Genomic DNA, 18,702 nt, shown 5'->3' on the forward strand with positions numbered 1-18,702 from the left:
GAGTCACAGTAAACAATATGCATGTGCTCTTAGCTGCTTGCCAACATGAGGTGCAACATGTTAGCTTAAATCATTTTCACCAAGACACTTGGACAAAGTTTGGATGGCACAAGAAATTACTCCAGGGATATGAAACCCATCCGCTGCTTTAAGTTGTATTCAGATCAAGATTGGTAGGAACATTACTACCTGATGACTGTTCATTAAGTCTGGGCAAGATAAATTTCGTAGTCCATTCAACTCCCAGTGGCTGGAAACTTGCTGCAAACTGATTTCATAGCACAAAGGTCTACTCCATTTGGAATAACTCGGGCTATGAACTGATCTCTGTGTGGATTGCTGGCTGGAAGCAAGGATGTACTGATCTTTCCCGAACATGCAATTCACTCCCACAGCTGGCACTATTTTGACAAATAAAAGAATAACCAAAAAGTGAACTGCCCTGAAGGCTCTTCTGTCTTGTGATTTGCCGCTGCAGGTCAGGGTTGAGTCTCACTAGCATAGCAAGGGGCATCGTCAGGGCTTGTGCTATACCTGCACTCTGGGTATAAGAAAGAAGTGCAGAAGCCACTGCTGTCAGTCTGGCACCTTCCACTACCCCTACATTACTCAGCAGTTAACAGAGAGAAACAACAGGCATGTCAGCATAGCAGAGGAAAAGCAGCTGGTTAGAGGATGAAGGAATAGAAAGAAGCAATTATACTATTATGGGTATGAAACAAGCCCACATCATTCTTACTTGTGCTTGGGGGTGCAAGGCCAGCTCATACCCACCTTCACCGCTGATTGTTTTTTGACAGAAATTGCTCCCTAAACAGTCATGTTCAGTGATTATTTGTCTCCTTCCTTCTTCCTCTGATTACAGCCAGACTGGGATATCCCTGATCCGCATAGAAATGAATATTTTAAAAGTCAGTGCTGTCCTCAGAGGGGCTTGTGCACCATTAGGCCTCCAGATTTACTGCGCTAGCAAAGAACAGTGCAGTAATGAGGCAGCAGCAATAGGCTACAAATGAGAAGAAAAGGCCTAAAAGCAAAGGGGTTCGTCTTGGTACATATCTGACTGAAAATTAAAATCATCATTACGTAAGGAATTCTCACCAAGTTTACTATTCACACTTAGAGTCAACACCATATTATAGATTCTTCTTGATTTTTGACTCAGTGCACACATTATATTTTGACTGAACATGAACAGCAACAAAGTATTTCTATTAAAAAAAAAACAGATTCAAACATGACTCTTCTGATGTGTTACTGTGTTACAGCAAGTTCTCTTGTTTCCTAGGTCTCTGCATGAAAGGTTTTTCCGTAGCCAACTGCAGCTTGTGAAAAATAATAACTATTCTCTGTGGTGTATAACAGCAGCACAGCTTTTCCCAGAACTACTGAGAAAGCACAGTTATCAATTGCAATATGCATACCCAAGCTGATACAGTCTGCAAGAATGGTGACAATGAATGCACTGAATTGGGCTACAACCGTGTAAGATGTCAGGGCATCTTCACCTGCCTTTTGACTCTAAAGAGGTCTGTTTGCTGCTTATTCCCATGTTGTCAATACCCTACTCTCTGCTCAGGAGAATACCGAAATCCAAGTCACAGCTGAAATCTGTTCCCCTGTTGAGTTTATTTTTTAGATTAAAGTAAAGAAAAAAAAAAATCACACAACATAAGCATCAGTCCATTTTTTTGGTCACAATTCATAGCTCTCCCACCTTTTCTCACTATTCACCAACTCTGCTAACAGAAGAGCCCTGAAATCTAGTAACACTCAATCTTGACTCACTGGGTGGACCTTCTCTCCCACTGAACCATATAAAGTTTTGTGGTTGCTTTATGCCTATGATGACTGTCTCTACTTGCTTAAGTCTCTGAATTGACTCATATTTTCCATCATCTGGGAAGAATTCAAGAGCTTATTTTGGCCTGACCGGATCTGACTCACCCTGGGTGACTTCAGAAATTAGAAACAAATTGAGATTAGTGTAGAAAAAGCAAAACTATGGTCAAATTCTAATTAAAATCTCTCTACCAATGTGACAAATACTGCCTGGCCTCTGATCTAAAAGTTTAAACAGTATTGATATGGACTCTCACTGGTCCAAGCTTGGGTCAGTCAGCCAGCTTGATTTTATTCTGAGGGAAAAAACATAACAGGTAACAGGAAGCCCTTTTATACTAGATTTATGCCATGAGGGAAAAAGCCTTAAAATTGCAAAAATTTCACACCACTACAGTAGTAAAAAATTAAGAAGCTCATTCATATATATTTTTGAGCTCCAACCCATGACAAACAACCAAAGGAGTATCAGCTTTCCCAACTAAAAAGTATTAAAATAGCCAACAGGTTACACCAGTGTTTTGAACTATAAAATACTACTATAATGTAGTCAACTACCTTACACTAGCATTTAAATCATTCGTATTTACGTATGAGACAGTTGCAAAGTCTGTTCTTCTATGCCTGCAAGTACAAGGTAGGCTAAGTTATGAAATATGCATAAAGGGACACTGCCAGGTGAAAACCACTGGGCAAAATTCCAAGGACGTTACTGTGTACTTGTTCAGTTCTTTGCTGGGCAAACTCCTTTTAAAATCAATGAGAATTCTGCCTGAACAAAGATCTCAAGGAATGTTATACTCAAAACCAAGCAAACAATAAAAAAAACCCCTTATTTGTTACCAAAACTTTGAGTTATTAAAAACACAAAAATTCTACAATATTCAAATCCAGTGTATTTTTCATGGTTATGGAATCAATAAGACATAAAATCTCTAGGCTTAGGTAGTGAACGTAAGTGATATTTTTTCCTTCTTAACTAGTTCCACTCTGATATTTGCTAAGATACTAGTATGGTGAGTGGGCTATCAATATCACAGGAAGGCATTTCTTTACCAAAAAAAACAAACAAAAACACCCCAAAACACACACACAAAAACAATCCAAAATTTCTATTGAAAAATAAAACATTTAAAGAAATAATGGATTAGATTTAGGTCTGGAAAGAACTTAGTATGCAAATCCTAAAGGAGCCAGAGTTAATCTGCCTGTAATTTGATGGCAGCACCTCATCAGCTAAGCATGTTGATGCCAGATGATTGCTGCTTTCACTCATTTGATTCATTGTCAGAACCTTAAGAACTTCCTACCTTTTTTTTTCCCCCTTCTCTCCTCAAAGTGGAAAAAAGTTACTTGGGAAATGCTAAAGTTTAAGTAAGCGGCTCTTCTCTGAAGGCATCCATAGTTTAGACATCTAGCCTAAAAATGAGCAACTAACTATCTGATACTGAATCCCTATCTATACCAATCATGTTATAATAAAATTATATCAAAATAGACATTGCTCATAAACATATATATATATGCTGGAGGTATGGGGGATGCTTTGTGATGACTAATTATATTCCAATTATTGAACTTTAATCAACACTGATTTTTAAACCTTTCATTCTTGATTTCAGAGAAGATAAGAGAATTTCTCCTTCCTTCTTTCCTCTCTTTCCTCCGTACTGCTAAGATGTCTGGATATTTCAGTTTTTCTTATGTAGCTCCCTAACTGCAGTTTCTCCACTATCATTCAAGGATAGCCTGATTTAATTTCCATTTAATTGTTTTGGGGTACAGACACACACTTTCATTGTATGGTATGAGTCACTACACCATTTTTGCTACAGAAATGTATCGCTTGAGAGGATACATCATAAAATACAAGTTCTATTTGAAAACATTTTTGCCATTCAAATAGATGTCAAAGCAGAACAAACTGACCACCCAAACATACACCAGACTGAAGTACAAGAACTGGTATGATGGAACATTCTGTAAACATAACATCCAACCTACATGGTATTCAGTGACAGGGGGGTGAAAGTGATACTGAAATTGCAGTGGTGCTCCAAATGTTAATCATCTAAACTGCAACTTCAAATACAAAATATGAACCTTGTACGAAATGTGGATTGTTTGGAAGCAATATGCCTTGCATTTTTAAAATCAATCTCAATCTTCTCACATACCAAATAGAATGACAAGGCAGAGTTTGTTTTTTTGTTTAACTGTATTCCTCTCTATGCTATCAGTTAGGTTCAGCCTGAATAGAGGAATCCCATAATTGTGCAAAAAGCCATCATTAATATGTCCTTCCTCTCCAGAATGAAGTCTCCCATTTGTGGTTTAATTTATAATTTTTTCAAAGTGGTGTAAAGTAGGCTGGGAAAAAAGCATTCTTAGGTCAGTTTTCAATGTTTTTGCAGCACAGCTATGCCTATTAAAAGCATGAAAAAAAAACAACCATACTTCTAACCAACCATTCCAGTGAACAGAAAAGAAATCAATTTAGGCTGGCAAAGGTATCTTTTGCTAGTAGAGTATGTATTATTCAGCAAGGTGGTTTTAACTATAGTGGGGAAAGAACGCTATCTGTTAAAATAAACTCTGTTATACAGCTACCTCAGCATATCCTTGGTAATGCAGACTTGGCCCTTATTCTGTGATAAGTCTCCACATGGGGAATTAGATTAGTGTAACCATAGAGAAACGCAGCATAATTACACCAGTATAATTCCCCAGGAGGATCATGAAACAGTTGTCAAAAGCTTGCATTTTTCTTTTGTTATGAGTTGGGGTTGGGGGGAGGGAACAGCTTCAGTTGGACAACTCTGGAAGCGAGAATTTGTTTTATAATAGATACTACTACTGCATTGTCCTTCATATGTAACTCAAGATTAGAAATATTGCTATTACCGCAGTGAAATAATGTAATGTGTTTAACATTCTGCACTATTTTTAGGCATCCTACCATTTAAAAAATCTGCCATACCAACTGAGCACCACTATTCATGTTTCCTTCCCTAAGGCAGGCATATTACCTTACCTCACACCACATTCTCTACCATTTAAATTAGCCAGTAGCAAATCCAAAGCCTAAAAACCATGTCATGACACTGAGCATTTGCCTAAAAATGCAATGCTATGTGCTTTAATTACATTATTGACCCTCCTGGCCTATGGATAAGGCAAGACATTCTGTGGAAAGTACTATGAAACCTCAGTGGACTGCACACTGAGAGTTGCTATTGTGCAGACAGAAAAAGATGGGACATGATAAAAACCGCAACCATTCCTGATGATCTCAGCAATATAAAAATGTGGCTTCTGCAGCTTTAGAAGTCACTTGTCCAAAGCAGGATTTGCAGAAATCTGAACAAACCTGTTCCAACTTGCTGAAAGATGCATATTCACAAAGTTCTGAATTCAGCCTTACCGTCAGACTTTGTGGACCATGCGTGGCTCTAGAAAACAGCATGATGTGGGTAAAAGCGTGCTGTGAGATAATGCAGCCTTCCTGCTCAGATCCTCACAATGCCCACCTCTGTAATGCAACAATTCAAATATCACTGAAATGCTTTGAAACCCTGTCCAGTGTCCCAAAATAGCCTGTCAAAACCCTTCAGTGATTCCTACTAGGAAAACAGTCCTCTCTGAACATCAACAAGAACCCAGTTTTACACATCATGATTAGGCAAGACTTCCATAGACTTTGTCAAGTAGAACACAGAATTGATACAGGACTGACAAATAACAAACACAACAGCCCAAACTCAACATCCAGCCACTCTTACCTTATGGACTTCAGTTAAAAGGAACAAAATCACTTTTTCAAGATTATCAGGTTAGCTCTAATTACATTCTTGTGTGCCTTTAAAGTTGCCAATGGACAGATATGCAGAAGTCATGGCTAAACAGGCTGAAAGAACCACTGAGAGAGATGTCATTATATTGTGGTATTTGCAATTTTATGGACTTGTCTGTGACTGGATCAAGGAAAAGAATCTCTTCGAATTTCCTATTTGACTGTATCACTCCAAATCTATGGTTCCGAAAACTTTTGGACAAGGAACATTCACTAATTTGCATGTTTTTCCACTAGCACCATGTTTCCTCATCATCAAGAGCCTATTCAAGAAGTCTGTTATGTTAACAATATCTGATGCGGTTTTGTGCACCAGCTACCAACCACTCACCCTGGCCTAGCAAACCACAATGGTTTGTTTAGTACAATATAAGAGCTACAGCCTATTTTATTTGGGGAATGATGGAATGTTTCTTCTATAGTTATAAGGCTTGAGTTAAAGGGAGTCTATGAATGAAGGCAACACAACAATTTCCCAACCATTGACCACCAAGCACACCCTTGAAAGATAACAGAGCAAGCTCTTAGCTTGAAGGATTCTTTCTCTTCATTTGCAAACCAATTGCAAATCTTGTTTTGTCAAAGTTAGAAGTTATCAGATAACCTGGAAGAGCAATTAAAAAGTGACCTGACTTCATCAAAGGAAATGAATTGCCGAGGGCCATGCTAGGTACTGTTGATGAGCCCTGACAGGAAGACAGGCTGAGCCAGAATAGTCCATAAAATGATCCTATCTGGAAGCCAATTAGATATCTTGCAAGAAAGCATGCATACCAAGTGATTTGTTTGAAGATATGCCGAAAATAGAGGTGGTGGTTTTTTCTTGATTTTGAAAGAAACTTAGCACGAAGGGTTCTACAACTTTGGGTCCACAAGAGAACACAATGTAATTCACTGACAACAGCAAAGATCTTAAAGAGAACACAATATGATATATTCACAAAAGCAAAGTAGGTTAAGATCTAGAAAGAATTGGCATGGTCAGAAATATCTTAGTAACTAGGACATGTTGTCATTGCACTGTATTAACGATTGAACTTTGCAGTCTTGTGGCCAGACTGTATCCTTTAAGTTCCCTTATTTCAGGCAGCACTGAAAGTCACTGCATGCCAAACATATTTTGCTGTCAACGTGCAAGGAAATGTTTGTGTTCTGAAAGCAGCACAGTGTTTTCTCCCTTGCATATTTATTGCTGAGGTTTAGTACTCATGGGGTTTTAGCCAAGAATGGTCTCTACAAATTAAGGGAAGCTCCCAAGCCTGGTTACACAGTGGCACAAATACAAAACTGCTGATGGAACTAAGGCATCTGAAAACATAGTGTTATAGCACAGCCATCCTCTTTATTAGGGGAGGGAAGTATTTCCCACCTGAAGCTCCAAATCCCACATACTTCTTGATCCAAGTGAAAAGCTGCTCAGCATATGGCAGAGAAATTAAGACATTTTGCAAGATTAACTTCACCGCTGAAGATAGAGTGGCAAGATAGCATTCAGTTCCAGCTGATGAACACTATGTGCATCCCTTCAGGCTACAGACAAGATGATAACAATGTCCTCAGTTAGTCCTCATTTTTAGAGGGGAGGGGATGGATGGGAGATGATGACCTTCATTTAAATAGCCAAAAATGTATACCATCTTTGGAAGAAAGTAAGGACATAAGTACAAAAACTATTCCCACCTACCACTGCCCTCCCCCCAAAAAAGGATGACTGAGAGCAATCCCTGTAATTTATTTCCCTGTGATGTGCATGCCCCCTCAATAACTGTGATATGTTATGATTACTACTAAAATTGACATTTTTCTTAAATGCTAGGAACCATTCATTATTTTTATCAAGAATACAAAAATACATAGAGGTCACAGGGGGGCACACAACGTCTGAGGTAAATTTTCAGCATCAAAAGAGCTGAAAATACTTGTCTGTCATGATATCATTTCTTGGCTTGGTAAACCATGCATGCATGTCAGATGAGGCCTGAGGAAGTAAGGGGGTGGATAAAAGGGAACTCTGTGGAAAGACAGACAAAAAGGAAAGAACAGACAGACAAAGAAGAAATGAGAACCAATCCTCTAGCAAAATGCTAGCAAAAGAGTGCCAGAAAAAAAAATGGGGGTTGAAAATTGCTAACTGCAAGTTTTTATTCTAATTTTAGTCAGAGAACAGAACATCTGATAAAAGGATGAAATGTGTGCATCAGCCACAGAGATATTAGCATACACAAATGGGCCACGACCCCTCCAACTGTTGTTAGTGCATTTTTTTGTGTGTGTTTGCAGACACCATGAGGGAGAAATTCATCCTTGGTGTAACTGGATTAAAAAGTCAGTGGAATTGCATCAAAAATGAATATCACCCAGAATATCTTTATATTGATGTGATTATGTGATACAGGAAGCTTCCAACTCAGAGTGGCTTTTTTCCCCCTCTCGCAGGAAAATAGCAGACCTTAATACAAGCTATTTTATTTTTTTAAACTGAGAGCTTAACTGGATAACATGGCTAAGAAACAGTATTGTACAGCTTTCATTATATTATTATTTTTTTAAGTGAAGGGGAAAGGCCTGAAAACATAGGCATATTATTATTTACACCACACTCCTCTTCCTTTTGTGACAAACTATCACAAAAGACAGAAAGAACCAAGTTAGCATGGAATACTAGGCTCCACAGCAATTCCATATGACTTGCAAAACATTAAAAATAATTTGTAGACAGTAAACTAAGAGGAAGATCCACTAACAAAACATGTCTCTTAAAAATGGCACACAGACACTAAGCCAAGGACATAAGACAGAAGTTATTCACTCGTATCCAGGCAAATGGTGAAGTCAAAGTGAACTTCAAAGTGGACTGTCAATTATAGACACACTTGAAAACTATCTACAAAATCCCAATGCAATTAATTTTGTTCTATTTTGCTAACTTTACTGTTGTGCCTAGCTCTCTGATTTATAGTCAATCCATATATAATTGTTGCATGTAAGGCAATGTCTAGACAGAAAACACATTTGCCTTGGCCAGCCCTGTTTTACTGAAATACATCCAAATGGTCATATAAGTAATTAGCAAGAAAGCTGAATGTGTCAATAATTCTTAATTTAAGGACAAAAATTAATTTGTAATTTATGAAATAACTAGATGCATCTGAAAGACTAATTATCTGGCTCCTGTGTCTTTGTCAAGAATAATATTTAGCACTTACACAGCACTTCTCATCTTCAAGTTGTTTTATAAACATTCACTATAATTAAACCACATCATGCTTCTATGAAGGAAATGTTATTGTTTCTATTTCACAGATGGCAAAGTTTAGGCTACAAATAAGTGACAAAGAGAAGGGCACACAGTGTCAGAGAGGCGCTTACAGCTCATGTTTGCTTCAGCTAGATAAGTACAATGGTTATATATAATTGCTAGTCAATTCTGTTTCCCTTATTGTCCTATCTTCTTAAACTGCCAGCACAAAATCCTAAATGAGAACAGACTATGGATTCTGTTCACCTTAGTGTAAGTAATTAAGGTCAGTATTTTACCATCGCTGTTATTCTCATCCAACATGATCTTACCTTCAGTGACTACAGTCAAGGAAAAGCCATACCTCATGCAGTGAATGTATAGTCAACAGTTAGGTTCTCTTAATCTCAGCATCAACAGAGCTTGTCTATAGATGTAGAACAGAACCTCTGAAACACTCTTGTGCTTTATAACCCAAGGAGGAAACAGTTCCTTTGGCATATTGCTACTGAAGGCAAAAGAGACTTTTGTAATTTACTGAGAAGGCTTCTGCATGAAACATAAATTTGTTGCCATGTGAGCACACTCATACTTGAGTTTAGTCCTCCAAACAATGACCAATGAGAGGAGTTGTTGTGTGTACCATGTCACCAATGCATTACAGGCCTGAATGTCAGCAGCACATGCAATTCAACCCACAATCTACGTCAAGCCAGCTAATTCTTGACCAGTATGGCCATTAATTTGAGATAGGTATTTTTGCATGGAGGGGAGAGGGATTGGGATAGGAACAACACTACAGTTAAAATCTGGCCTACCTGTTCAAGGAGGATAAAATACAACATATTTATACATGATACAAAATGAGCTTTCTGGTGCTGCAGGAAAAACTGCATAATCTGTCAATTCATGTAATTATTTATTTGTGTTACAGTGACATGTGGAAGTTGCAGCCAGGATTGGGCCCAACTGTTCTGTGCTCTGAACAAACATATAGAGAGAGACCCCCATGTCCCTTGTAATCTACATTTCTGAAAGTACTTTCATTGGATGAAGAATTAAAAACAACAGCAGCAATATACTGCACAAAGATTTCCATCATCTGTAGCCCTGTTTGGTAGCTTATGTCAGATCAGAACGAGATACTTTTGTGGAGCAGCCCTTGAGCTCAACAGTCAAGTGCCATACATTGCTGGGGAAGGGTGCAGTGCTGCTGCCTGCTTGTGCTGTGCATTTCCATGGAAAACAAAGAGCTAATACAGTTCATGGAATTCATATACATGTATATACAAAATACTGCCGAAAAAAAAGACTCAGGAAACATTTTACAGATAAAACAAAGCCTGTTGTACAAGCTTCTTCTCATTCAAACAGTGATAATATTAAATAGGTAACATATTCTTAGAAATAAGGGGAACCAGTCAGAAAAAAAACAAGAAAAAATAGAGAAGTCCAGACAGGCTCTTTTACTACAAATGCCAGTCCTGCCTTCGGCATTTTTTGTCCTTTCCACTTTCGAAGCACTATACCCATAAGTTATTTCTGATAAAGATGCTGCAGCAGCCAGGAGATTTCTTCACTGCTTCAGCAACATAACACCCAGAACAACAGAGTCTGGGAGGTACTCCTCTCAGGAAAAACTGTACAGTATGACAGCTCAGATATCTATCTATACTCAACTCATTGCTGCGGTAAGTCAACTCATAGTTGCAGTTATCTGATCCTAAAGTGTATGCTCTAATCTACAATCTTTTGTGCATTTAACATCTGATAAAATATTCTAATTTCACAGCCCTGCAAAGTAAGTCATCTGTATACCCACAAAACAAGTTTATTTATAGCACTAATAAGTTCCAACCCTGCCAAAAGACTTACTGATCTGTGGGCTTGTCCGTATGTTGAGATGGACGCAACTGCATATTTGCCCTGCCTTCCTGAACGAGCAGTGGAGGGGCATACACCAATGGCAATACATGATCTTTCGGATATGTTGGTACATAACTGCCTTTGCAGGAAAAGGCCTGTCCCCCTGCAAAGCCTAAGTAATGTAGCTTCATAGATTAAACTAGCTTGACACCATCTGAAAACGCCTAGGTAGATATGCTCTGTCAACAGTCAACTACTAACTGGTCTTGTGTCATGAAGAAGGGGCATCTTTCAGACATGGACAGTTATCTGAAAGAGAATAGAGGAAAATCTTCAACTCATTTTCTGTAACCACGAAATCTATTATCTGATTAACAGAACTAGGCTGCACTCAGACCTACCATCTACAGATGATCCTTAACCTGTCCTTCAAACTAAATCCATTTCTCTTTCGAAATGTTTAAAACTATTCAGGTAACATAATTGTGGACAGTTTAAAATCTAAGGTCTTGTCTAATTTATAGAGCTCTGTTTTCTTTATCCATTATGAGACGCATATTCTCATGTAAATTTTTCTCACACTGCTGTTACTGTAGCTACCCACTGATCTTACAATTATAAAATAAATCATTTTGCTTTGGTCTTAGCTCTCAACTGAAGGCCTGTGTGAACAGTTTTTACTTCTGCTGAAAGGACAAGTTGGGCTGGCAGACTGAATAAAATATTAAATTAAGACAACCATCTTACCCTTCCTTCTTTTTCTCTCTCTTCTTTTATGTTATGTAGAGGATTTATTTAAAGAATGCAGATTACGTAAGTCACTGATCTGCAAAGCACTTTAAGATCCAATGATTGTAATGAACAATTTAAATGCCAGCTCAACACAAACAATATTTATAGGAGGACAGATAATTACTAATGGCACTAAAATTAAAAAAAATGTTTAAAAAGGACAGTGTGAACGAATGGCTCAAGAATTATGCAAGAGAACTAAATATACTTGAGAGACATTGGTCAAATTGCTTTTGTTTATAAAAAGATGATCTTGTTCAATGATGGTCCTGCATATTATTCATAGATTGATAAAAGAACCATTTATGACAAAAGGAACAAGAAAGAACAAAATGCTGCACTAAATAAAAGCCATTAATGAGGAAGAGGTACAGCTGCAGAAGTAAAGAAATTCCACTAAATATTCTCAGAAAGGAATTGGGATTCTTACAGGCTACAACATCAACTTTGGTTACAGTGGGCAGTGTGTTAAACCAGCATTACTTAGTTACATTCCCATACCATTTGCAAGTCTGTTTACATGTTCCACATGAGTTAGATAGGAGATGCGCTTAGTAAAGGAAAGAAATGTATACCAAAAGGGGCAAGTAAAACTCTCAACCTTCTTTTCAACTTGCTTATCAAGATTTTTTTTCCCCTCAATTCAGACTTCAGACAGAAAACATCTTCAACATTCAGTATTATATTAACGAAGAAATAGAAAGGCATGGTAATGTCCCTCTGAAAATGCTTTCCACTTCTACATGTATAAATCCTCTCTCTGACATATATACAACACTAAGTTATTGACTGCCTGCTTTCTCACAAAATTAGACATAATCCAACTTGGAAGTAAGTTTTGGCTAACCTGCCCCAAATAGGACAATTTTTTTCCCCTATCTTTGCCCTTTTTTATTTCTTTAAATACATATTTGCATACAGATGCACTCCACTTTAGATTTCAATTTCAATTATTTAATGTAATTAACCAACACTCTGTGAACAACTAATATTAAACCAAATTACTCAATGAAGAATACTAAACAATAGATATGATAACGTCAGATATTTTAAAACAAGAGTGCCATAATATTGTGTAGAACTCTCTGGTAAATAATAAGATTCTGTACTTGTAACTGGAAGTCCAATGTTTTAGCCAAATGCCAACTGTTACTTGGTTATTGCTTTTTTAAGGTAGCCATGACATTCAATACAATTTCCCCTGCCAGAAAAAGGGTAAGTGTCAGTTAGTGAACACAGTTTTCAGAGGTGGTGAGCAAGTACTTCCAGCTACCACCTTCTGGTGCACAGAAACAGATAATTGCTGTGTTCATCCTGTAAGGAAATCAAGCCGGATGTGATTTTTACAGAGTAAACCAAACTTATAAAGTATTGCAAAACTATTGATAACAAGATACAAGGAATTATAAAGATTTGGTCTATCTACATATTTCCAGGAAATACTCATACGATATATTTTCTTGCTGTTCTCTTCATGTAAGACTTAGAACTATGAAAATTTTCATAGTTCTAATATTTTTAAATTCAAATTAAACATATTCTTGCCACATATCCGACTAATATTTATTGCCTTGCTTATTCTCCACAAACATTCAAAGGAGCGTTTCCACAAACAGCCATCTTAAATAATTAAAGGAGATTGGGGGAAAAACCTCCTGGATGTTAATGGAGCAAGACAACACATTCAGAGATATTGTAATTGTATTTGTACCCTAATGAAAAATATAAGTCAAGAGAAGATGCAAGTTGCATGGGTAAGGTCTCAAGAGTCAGGCAATGCCAAACACACGGTTGCACATGCAGATCTTTTGTCCCTTTTTATTTACTGGTTTAGATTACAAGTTGCATGACAAGGTCTCACTTCAGAAAGGCTTACTCCACAAGAACAGAGGATCCATAAAGGGAATTGTTAAATAACAATTTCTGTGAGCAAACTCCTCTGCTGGGTGAGTCATGACTCAGTGTTAGGACACTGATTTAGTACTTATACAGGGAAAGACTGTTACTCACTCTCTTAGGAAATCACTTGTGTATTTTGTATGGATCTCCTACTCAGATTCAGGTAAGGCCCAGTCCTGTCCAGTCCTTATCAGGACAGTATTTCAATGAGCAACTGCCACATACTATGCCGTAAACTTCATTACAAAAGCATATAAATGAGGAATGATTGATTTGCACTCAAAAAGTTCTCTCTCCAATCTGACATTGAAGTGGCAAAGATTCAGAGGATTCAGTATAGGCATCTATCATTTAATTACTGGTAGAACATCAAAGGGGATGATATCATCAGGAATCAATAAGGAGAAAAGGAGCTAGAACCCAGCAAACACAGCGGACATAGGCTTCTGGTAAATCCTTAAACAAACATGGGAGCCAAAACTGTCGCAATCTCCAGTGAATTAAACATTCAGCAATGCTGTGGACTTTAAAAGCCGTGACTGTGTTTTAAAGCAAGAAGTTATGCCTAAAGATAAAGGAATCTAAAGATCTACAGGACAGCATCATAATTAAACACCTACATGATGATCTTAACCGGACACAGTTGATCTTCCATCCCCTATCAAACCTAGGGAGCTTGATCAGAAATATTTAGATACTTTGAGAACATGTATGGTTTTCCTACAAATTCATCACCTTGAAACTGAAATGCAAGTTCTCATTGGCAAAAAACAGTAATTGTGAATGGATGTGTGATGCAGGTGCAGAAGCAACAGCCAGATATGGTAGAAAGGAGCATATACAAATATTCAGGACAAGTATGAAGAATTAAGTATGTATACAGTACAGTGCAGTCACAAAATTAAAAGCAACAGAAGATCATATCCAAGGCAAAAAATATAGGCTGGCACTTCCACAGGAAAGAAGAATACTGTTTAGACTATTTGAAACACATGGTTCCCATTACAATAGATTTTTTTATGATCTTATATTTATGCTAAAACACTGTGAGACTCTGGCTAAAAGATCATCTAAAATTTGAGTAGTAACATATCCTATTCTGTTCATGATAAATCATAGACAGAGAGATCTTAAATGAGGCACAGAGGAAAAAAAAAGAATTTAACATTTGAAGGGAACCTATTTTTAATTCCTCTATATCTTCGACTCAGTAGCACTGCCCAAGTGTGCTGCTCTTGATACTAAGGGAGGCATCCAAAGAGAATATACCAGCTACAGTTCTGTCCTTTGCAAAACACAGAAAATGCAAAACGCATTGTTTTAGAACAGAAAATTAACCAATGAACTTCCTTAAAACTATGGAGGAAAATTAATCAAAATTTGCTGAGGAAGAACACTTGTGTAAGTAATACATAAGTCTGTTTAAAGAATCTATTTGATTAATTTCATCCCTGAACAGAGTCTGAAATTGTATTACATTCCATGTAAGCCCTGAAAACAAAGTAAGTACCATTTAGCCACAAAATAAATCTGAGATCCTAAGGCCTTTTTGCTTTCAAAAATATGTGGCCTCAGCACACAGACTGTTAAGACAAAATGCAGATAGATATCTCAACAGGTTGGCCACTTATTTCCCAAACAGATGCTTGTAAACATTTGTAGACCTTTCCTTCCCTCAGAAAATACAGCAGCACAGGTGATAACCACGATTTGGGTGTTCAGGTTAGGAAGCTAACATAACGGCATAGTCAAAGGAGAAACGTTCTTCTGAGGAGGCTGTTTCAGAGCTAGTTTACCATTCCTTTCTGAATCATTCTCTGGAGAGCGCTTCCTTTCTCCACTGACTGCACGGAGCTCCTCAACTAGCCATTTAAATTAGGCACCTAAATTATATTGCACAAATACCTCCCTCTATGTCTCAACCACCCTAACCAATTAGCATCTCGCAGACTCAATCCAGCTGGTCTATCAGAGCAGGGGAACGGAAGGAGTACTTCCCTGCCTGCCTGCTTGCTGCAGAGGCGGTTGGATGGGCTGCCACCCCATCAGGAGGTTTGCAGCTCAGCAAGAAGGAACTGGAGTATTCCACACTGTAGGTACAGTGAAAATACATTGCCAGCCCACAGCATTGTGAGGGCTAGATTACCCTGATAACATTTTTGAAAATGATGCCCCACAACCTCTGCTCTTTGATGTCTTGGCTACATCTTAGACTAATTTTGCTTCACTGAGTCTCCAAGCTTCCGTAAAATTGTTCAATGTAGTTGGGCACTACAGAATTCAAACATAGGAATGGATTCATTCCACACCCACAGCTTTTCATATTGATAGTAAGCATTTGTGGAAGATGACTAGCATGTATGTGTGGGGAAGGGACTGGAATTTGATCTACAAAGAATAAGTTATAATCAGTAACTTAATTATTCAATAACAACTATTATGCTTTTTTGTGTAGACCCAGTTTTCATGGCATGTTGAATTTATTTTTTTGATATTAAAATAACAAAGATCAATAACAAATTAATAAGAAAGTTATAATGTATGCACCCCAAACTAGAGAATTTTTTGACCCTAAAATATGAGACAGTATTAGCAATTCTGCATCTTGGAAAGTGTTTTATTTTATCCTTATGCAGAAATATGTGGACATGTAATGTGGATACCACTGGTACCTACAGATGCAAAAATTTAAGAAGATAGAAGAAATTAGTCAGATTCTAAGATAAGGCAGGAAGTAGTTTCAGACCCACAGTTCTTTAAATCATAAAATAAGCATGAGACATTTCAGCACAGAGCTAATACCAGTGCTTCATCCCAAGGGCTCACTTATATTCACAATTTTTTTTTAAAGCAACCTAGACTATGGTAGTAGCTTTGGATGAAGTGAATAATGGATTTAAATCAATTTTCCATATGGACATTAGATGAAGTCCCAATCCTTGACTTCATCCCTTGTTCACAAGAAATTTAGCATATAATTAACTTTTCAAATTCCAAGGTAGACTTCTGGGGCATGTGTACATACAGTGGGATTTTACAAATCCTTTAAGGATCATTCATAAACCTAACAAAATAAGCTCTACGTTCTTATGGCCATGAAAATCAGTTGCCAAGCATTCTGGGAATGACTGATTATTTTTCTCCACCCATACAAATTTTCTGTAATAAATCAATAATGATGTTGCAAAACAGTTTAACTGTAAAGTAATTAACAGCTGTTTTAAGCAGACTACTTTCCTAAATTGTCCTAAGAGCAGTAAATTTGCAGCATACAGTCAAGACTCAACCTTTACTTTGTTTGCTTATATTCCTATGCATTACTTATGCATGTATGCTTTTATTGGTTATACTTTTCCTTTTTAAAATGGGAAAGCCTTGAGAAATTATTTCAAAACAATAGCAGACCGTGCCTTGCCTAGACAAACACTGAATAATGTTAAAATGAATTTATTAACACAGCATAAAACTGTGGTCCGTAAACCATGATTAATGGGAGGCTCTTGTGAGACAGATCGACCTTGCTCAGGGTTGCAGGAAATTATTGTCACTATGGCAGCCACAGGAAGCTATTGCCACTACGATCCAGATCAACAGGAAGAAATAAGTATGGCGCTTCCTGAAGTAAACTATTTCTCAGTGTTACTGCTGAAGGACTAGCAAAAACTGGGGGCTATTGGTGTACATAAAATACAATCCCTTTAATGTACGTGGTCAGTCTCAGCAAGTGACTCAGAGCTTCAAATCATAAACCTCTTAACCTAAAATCTTCACATCCCAGTCTAGATACTGGGGAAAATATCTACTATCCTACTGAGACACTATCACCTATTCCCTCATAAACACCCCCTACAAATACATACACTTGCTTAGGGCTTTTGTACATCTATGCTATGGCAGATGGACTGCAGCATGAACAGACATAGCAAACTTAGATGTATCGAGCTAGCTTGGATACCAGCTAACTTGGAACAACACAAATTCCAGCTACCAGGCAATTACTTCGGTGCAGTCCATTCTAGAGTCTGCGATCACTGTTTCACTGTTACTGGCAGCTAAATTAGTTAGTTTAAAGGAAGCTGAGTATTTCTAGATAGGCTGCAATCACCCATTTCAGTTTCAGTGTATCCTTGATTATACACTTTTTATTTGTATTGTCCTATTGTAACCTTACAGCCTAGATGTGCTTGTACTTTGTGTCAGCTCTTTCATGGTAGTGCACTTCTACAGAACCTCCTGCTCGCAGAATTATGTTGTTACCAGTATGCATTTCCTTATACTATACAGACTCTAACTGAAAGTGCTTGTATAAACTGAAATACACATACACGTTGTGACTATTCACATACTTCAAGAGTTTCTAGTTGTAATTAGTTCAGTAGAGTGATATATTTTTGTCATGACAAAACAAATCAGTATTATTGAAGCATACATGTATCTGGGTACACAGGCCTGCAAACAGTCAGACTGCCAGACTTGATCTTTATCGTGTCCCAGCTTACACACACAGAAACAATTCTTTCACTCATGTATACCACACACACAGATACAATCATATCTACTTCTTACAGGCACCACTCAACCACATCACATCCGTTCACTCACTCAAGTTTACTACAACTTCTTCTGCCGCCCAGTCTGCTGACATGCTGTTAAACGCATCTTCATACAGCTTTGCATTTTTCCTGCCTTCAAATTCATCATTTTTAATCTCCTCCAGTTGTATCTATTTTCTTATGCCAAAATGACATTCTCTCTCCTCTCTCCATGGGAAAATTTATCAGTTCCTCTCTCTTGAATTCACAGTTTCTTTTGTCTGCTTTTGTCCTTTCTGCCAATTGCTGAACACACACAGGCTCATTTTAATCTACAGAAAGGGTGCGCGAGTGCAATTTGTTTCATTAACACCATTCATTTTATTTTGGCAGTTTCTAAAGGCTCCAAGATAGAAACAAGGCCCCAACTACGCTAACCACCATGCAAACCAGCCACAGAAAGACAAATCCTATCCTAAAGAGATTACAGGCCAGATTTAAATAAACAGAAATTACAGGGTGATCAAAGGAGTTTGGGATGGGAAAAATTATATAGCAAGCACTTTTTTATTCAATGAACAAGTTTCATCCTGTCAACATGTCTATTGTTAACATACTCCCATTTAAAAGTAACCCATTATATCACGTTTCTGTTGGACATTAGATTAGAATGGTGTATA

General features: G+C 37.6%; 1 protein-coding gene across 7 annotated transcripts in view; it reads right to left on the bottom strand.

Moving 5' to 3' along the window:
* FABP6 (fatty acid binding protein 6) overlaps positions 1 to 18,702 on the bottom strand; it is a 43,882-nt gene that overhangs the window by 21,474 nt on the left and 3,706 nt on the right. Inside the window, exon 2 of one of the 7 annotated variants that reach the window (XM_026118610.1) lies at positions 5,267 to 5,374. The exons of the other annotated variants lie outside the window; for them this stretch is intronic. Within the exon in view, the coding sequence (XP_025974395.1) occupies positions 5,267 to 5,308 (42 nt within the window). The 5' untranslated portion in view covers positions 5,309 to 5,374. The remainder of the gene's footprint in view (positions 1 to 5,266; positions 5,375 to 18,702) is intronic. 7 annotated transcript variants of the gene reach the window in all.

The sequence above is a fragment of the Dromaius novaehollandiae genome, chromosome 15, assembly GCF_036370855.1.
Source record: "Dromaius novaehollandiae isolate bDroNov1 chromosome 15, bDroNov1.hap1, whole genome shotgun sequence".
In the NCBI taxonomy this organism is placed as follows: Eukaryota; Metazoa; Chordata; class Aves; order Casuariiformes; family Dromaiidae; genus Dromaius; species Dromaius novaehollandiae.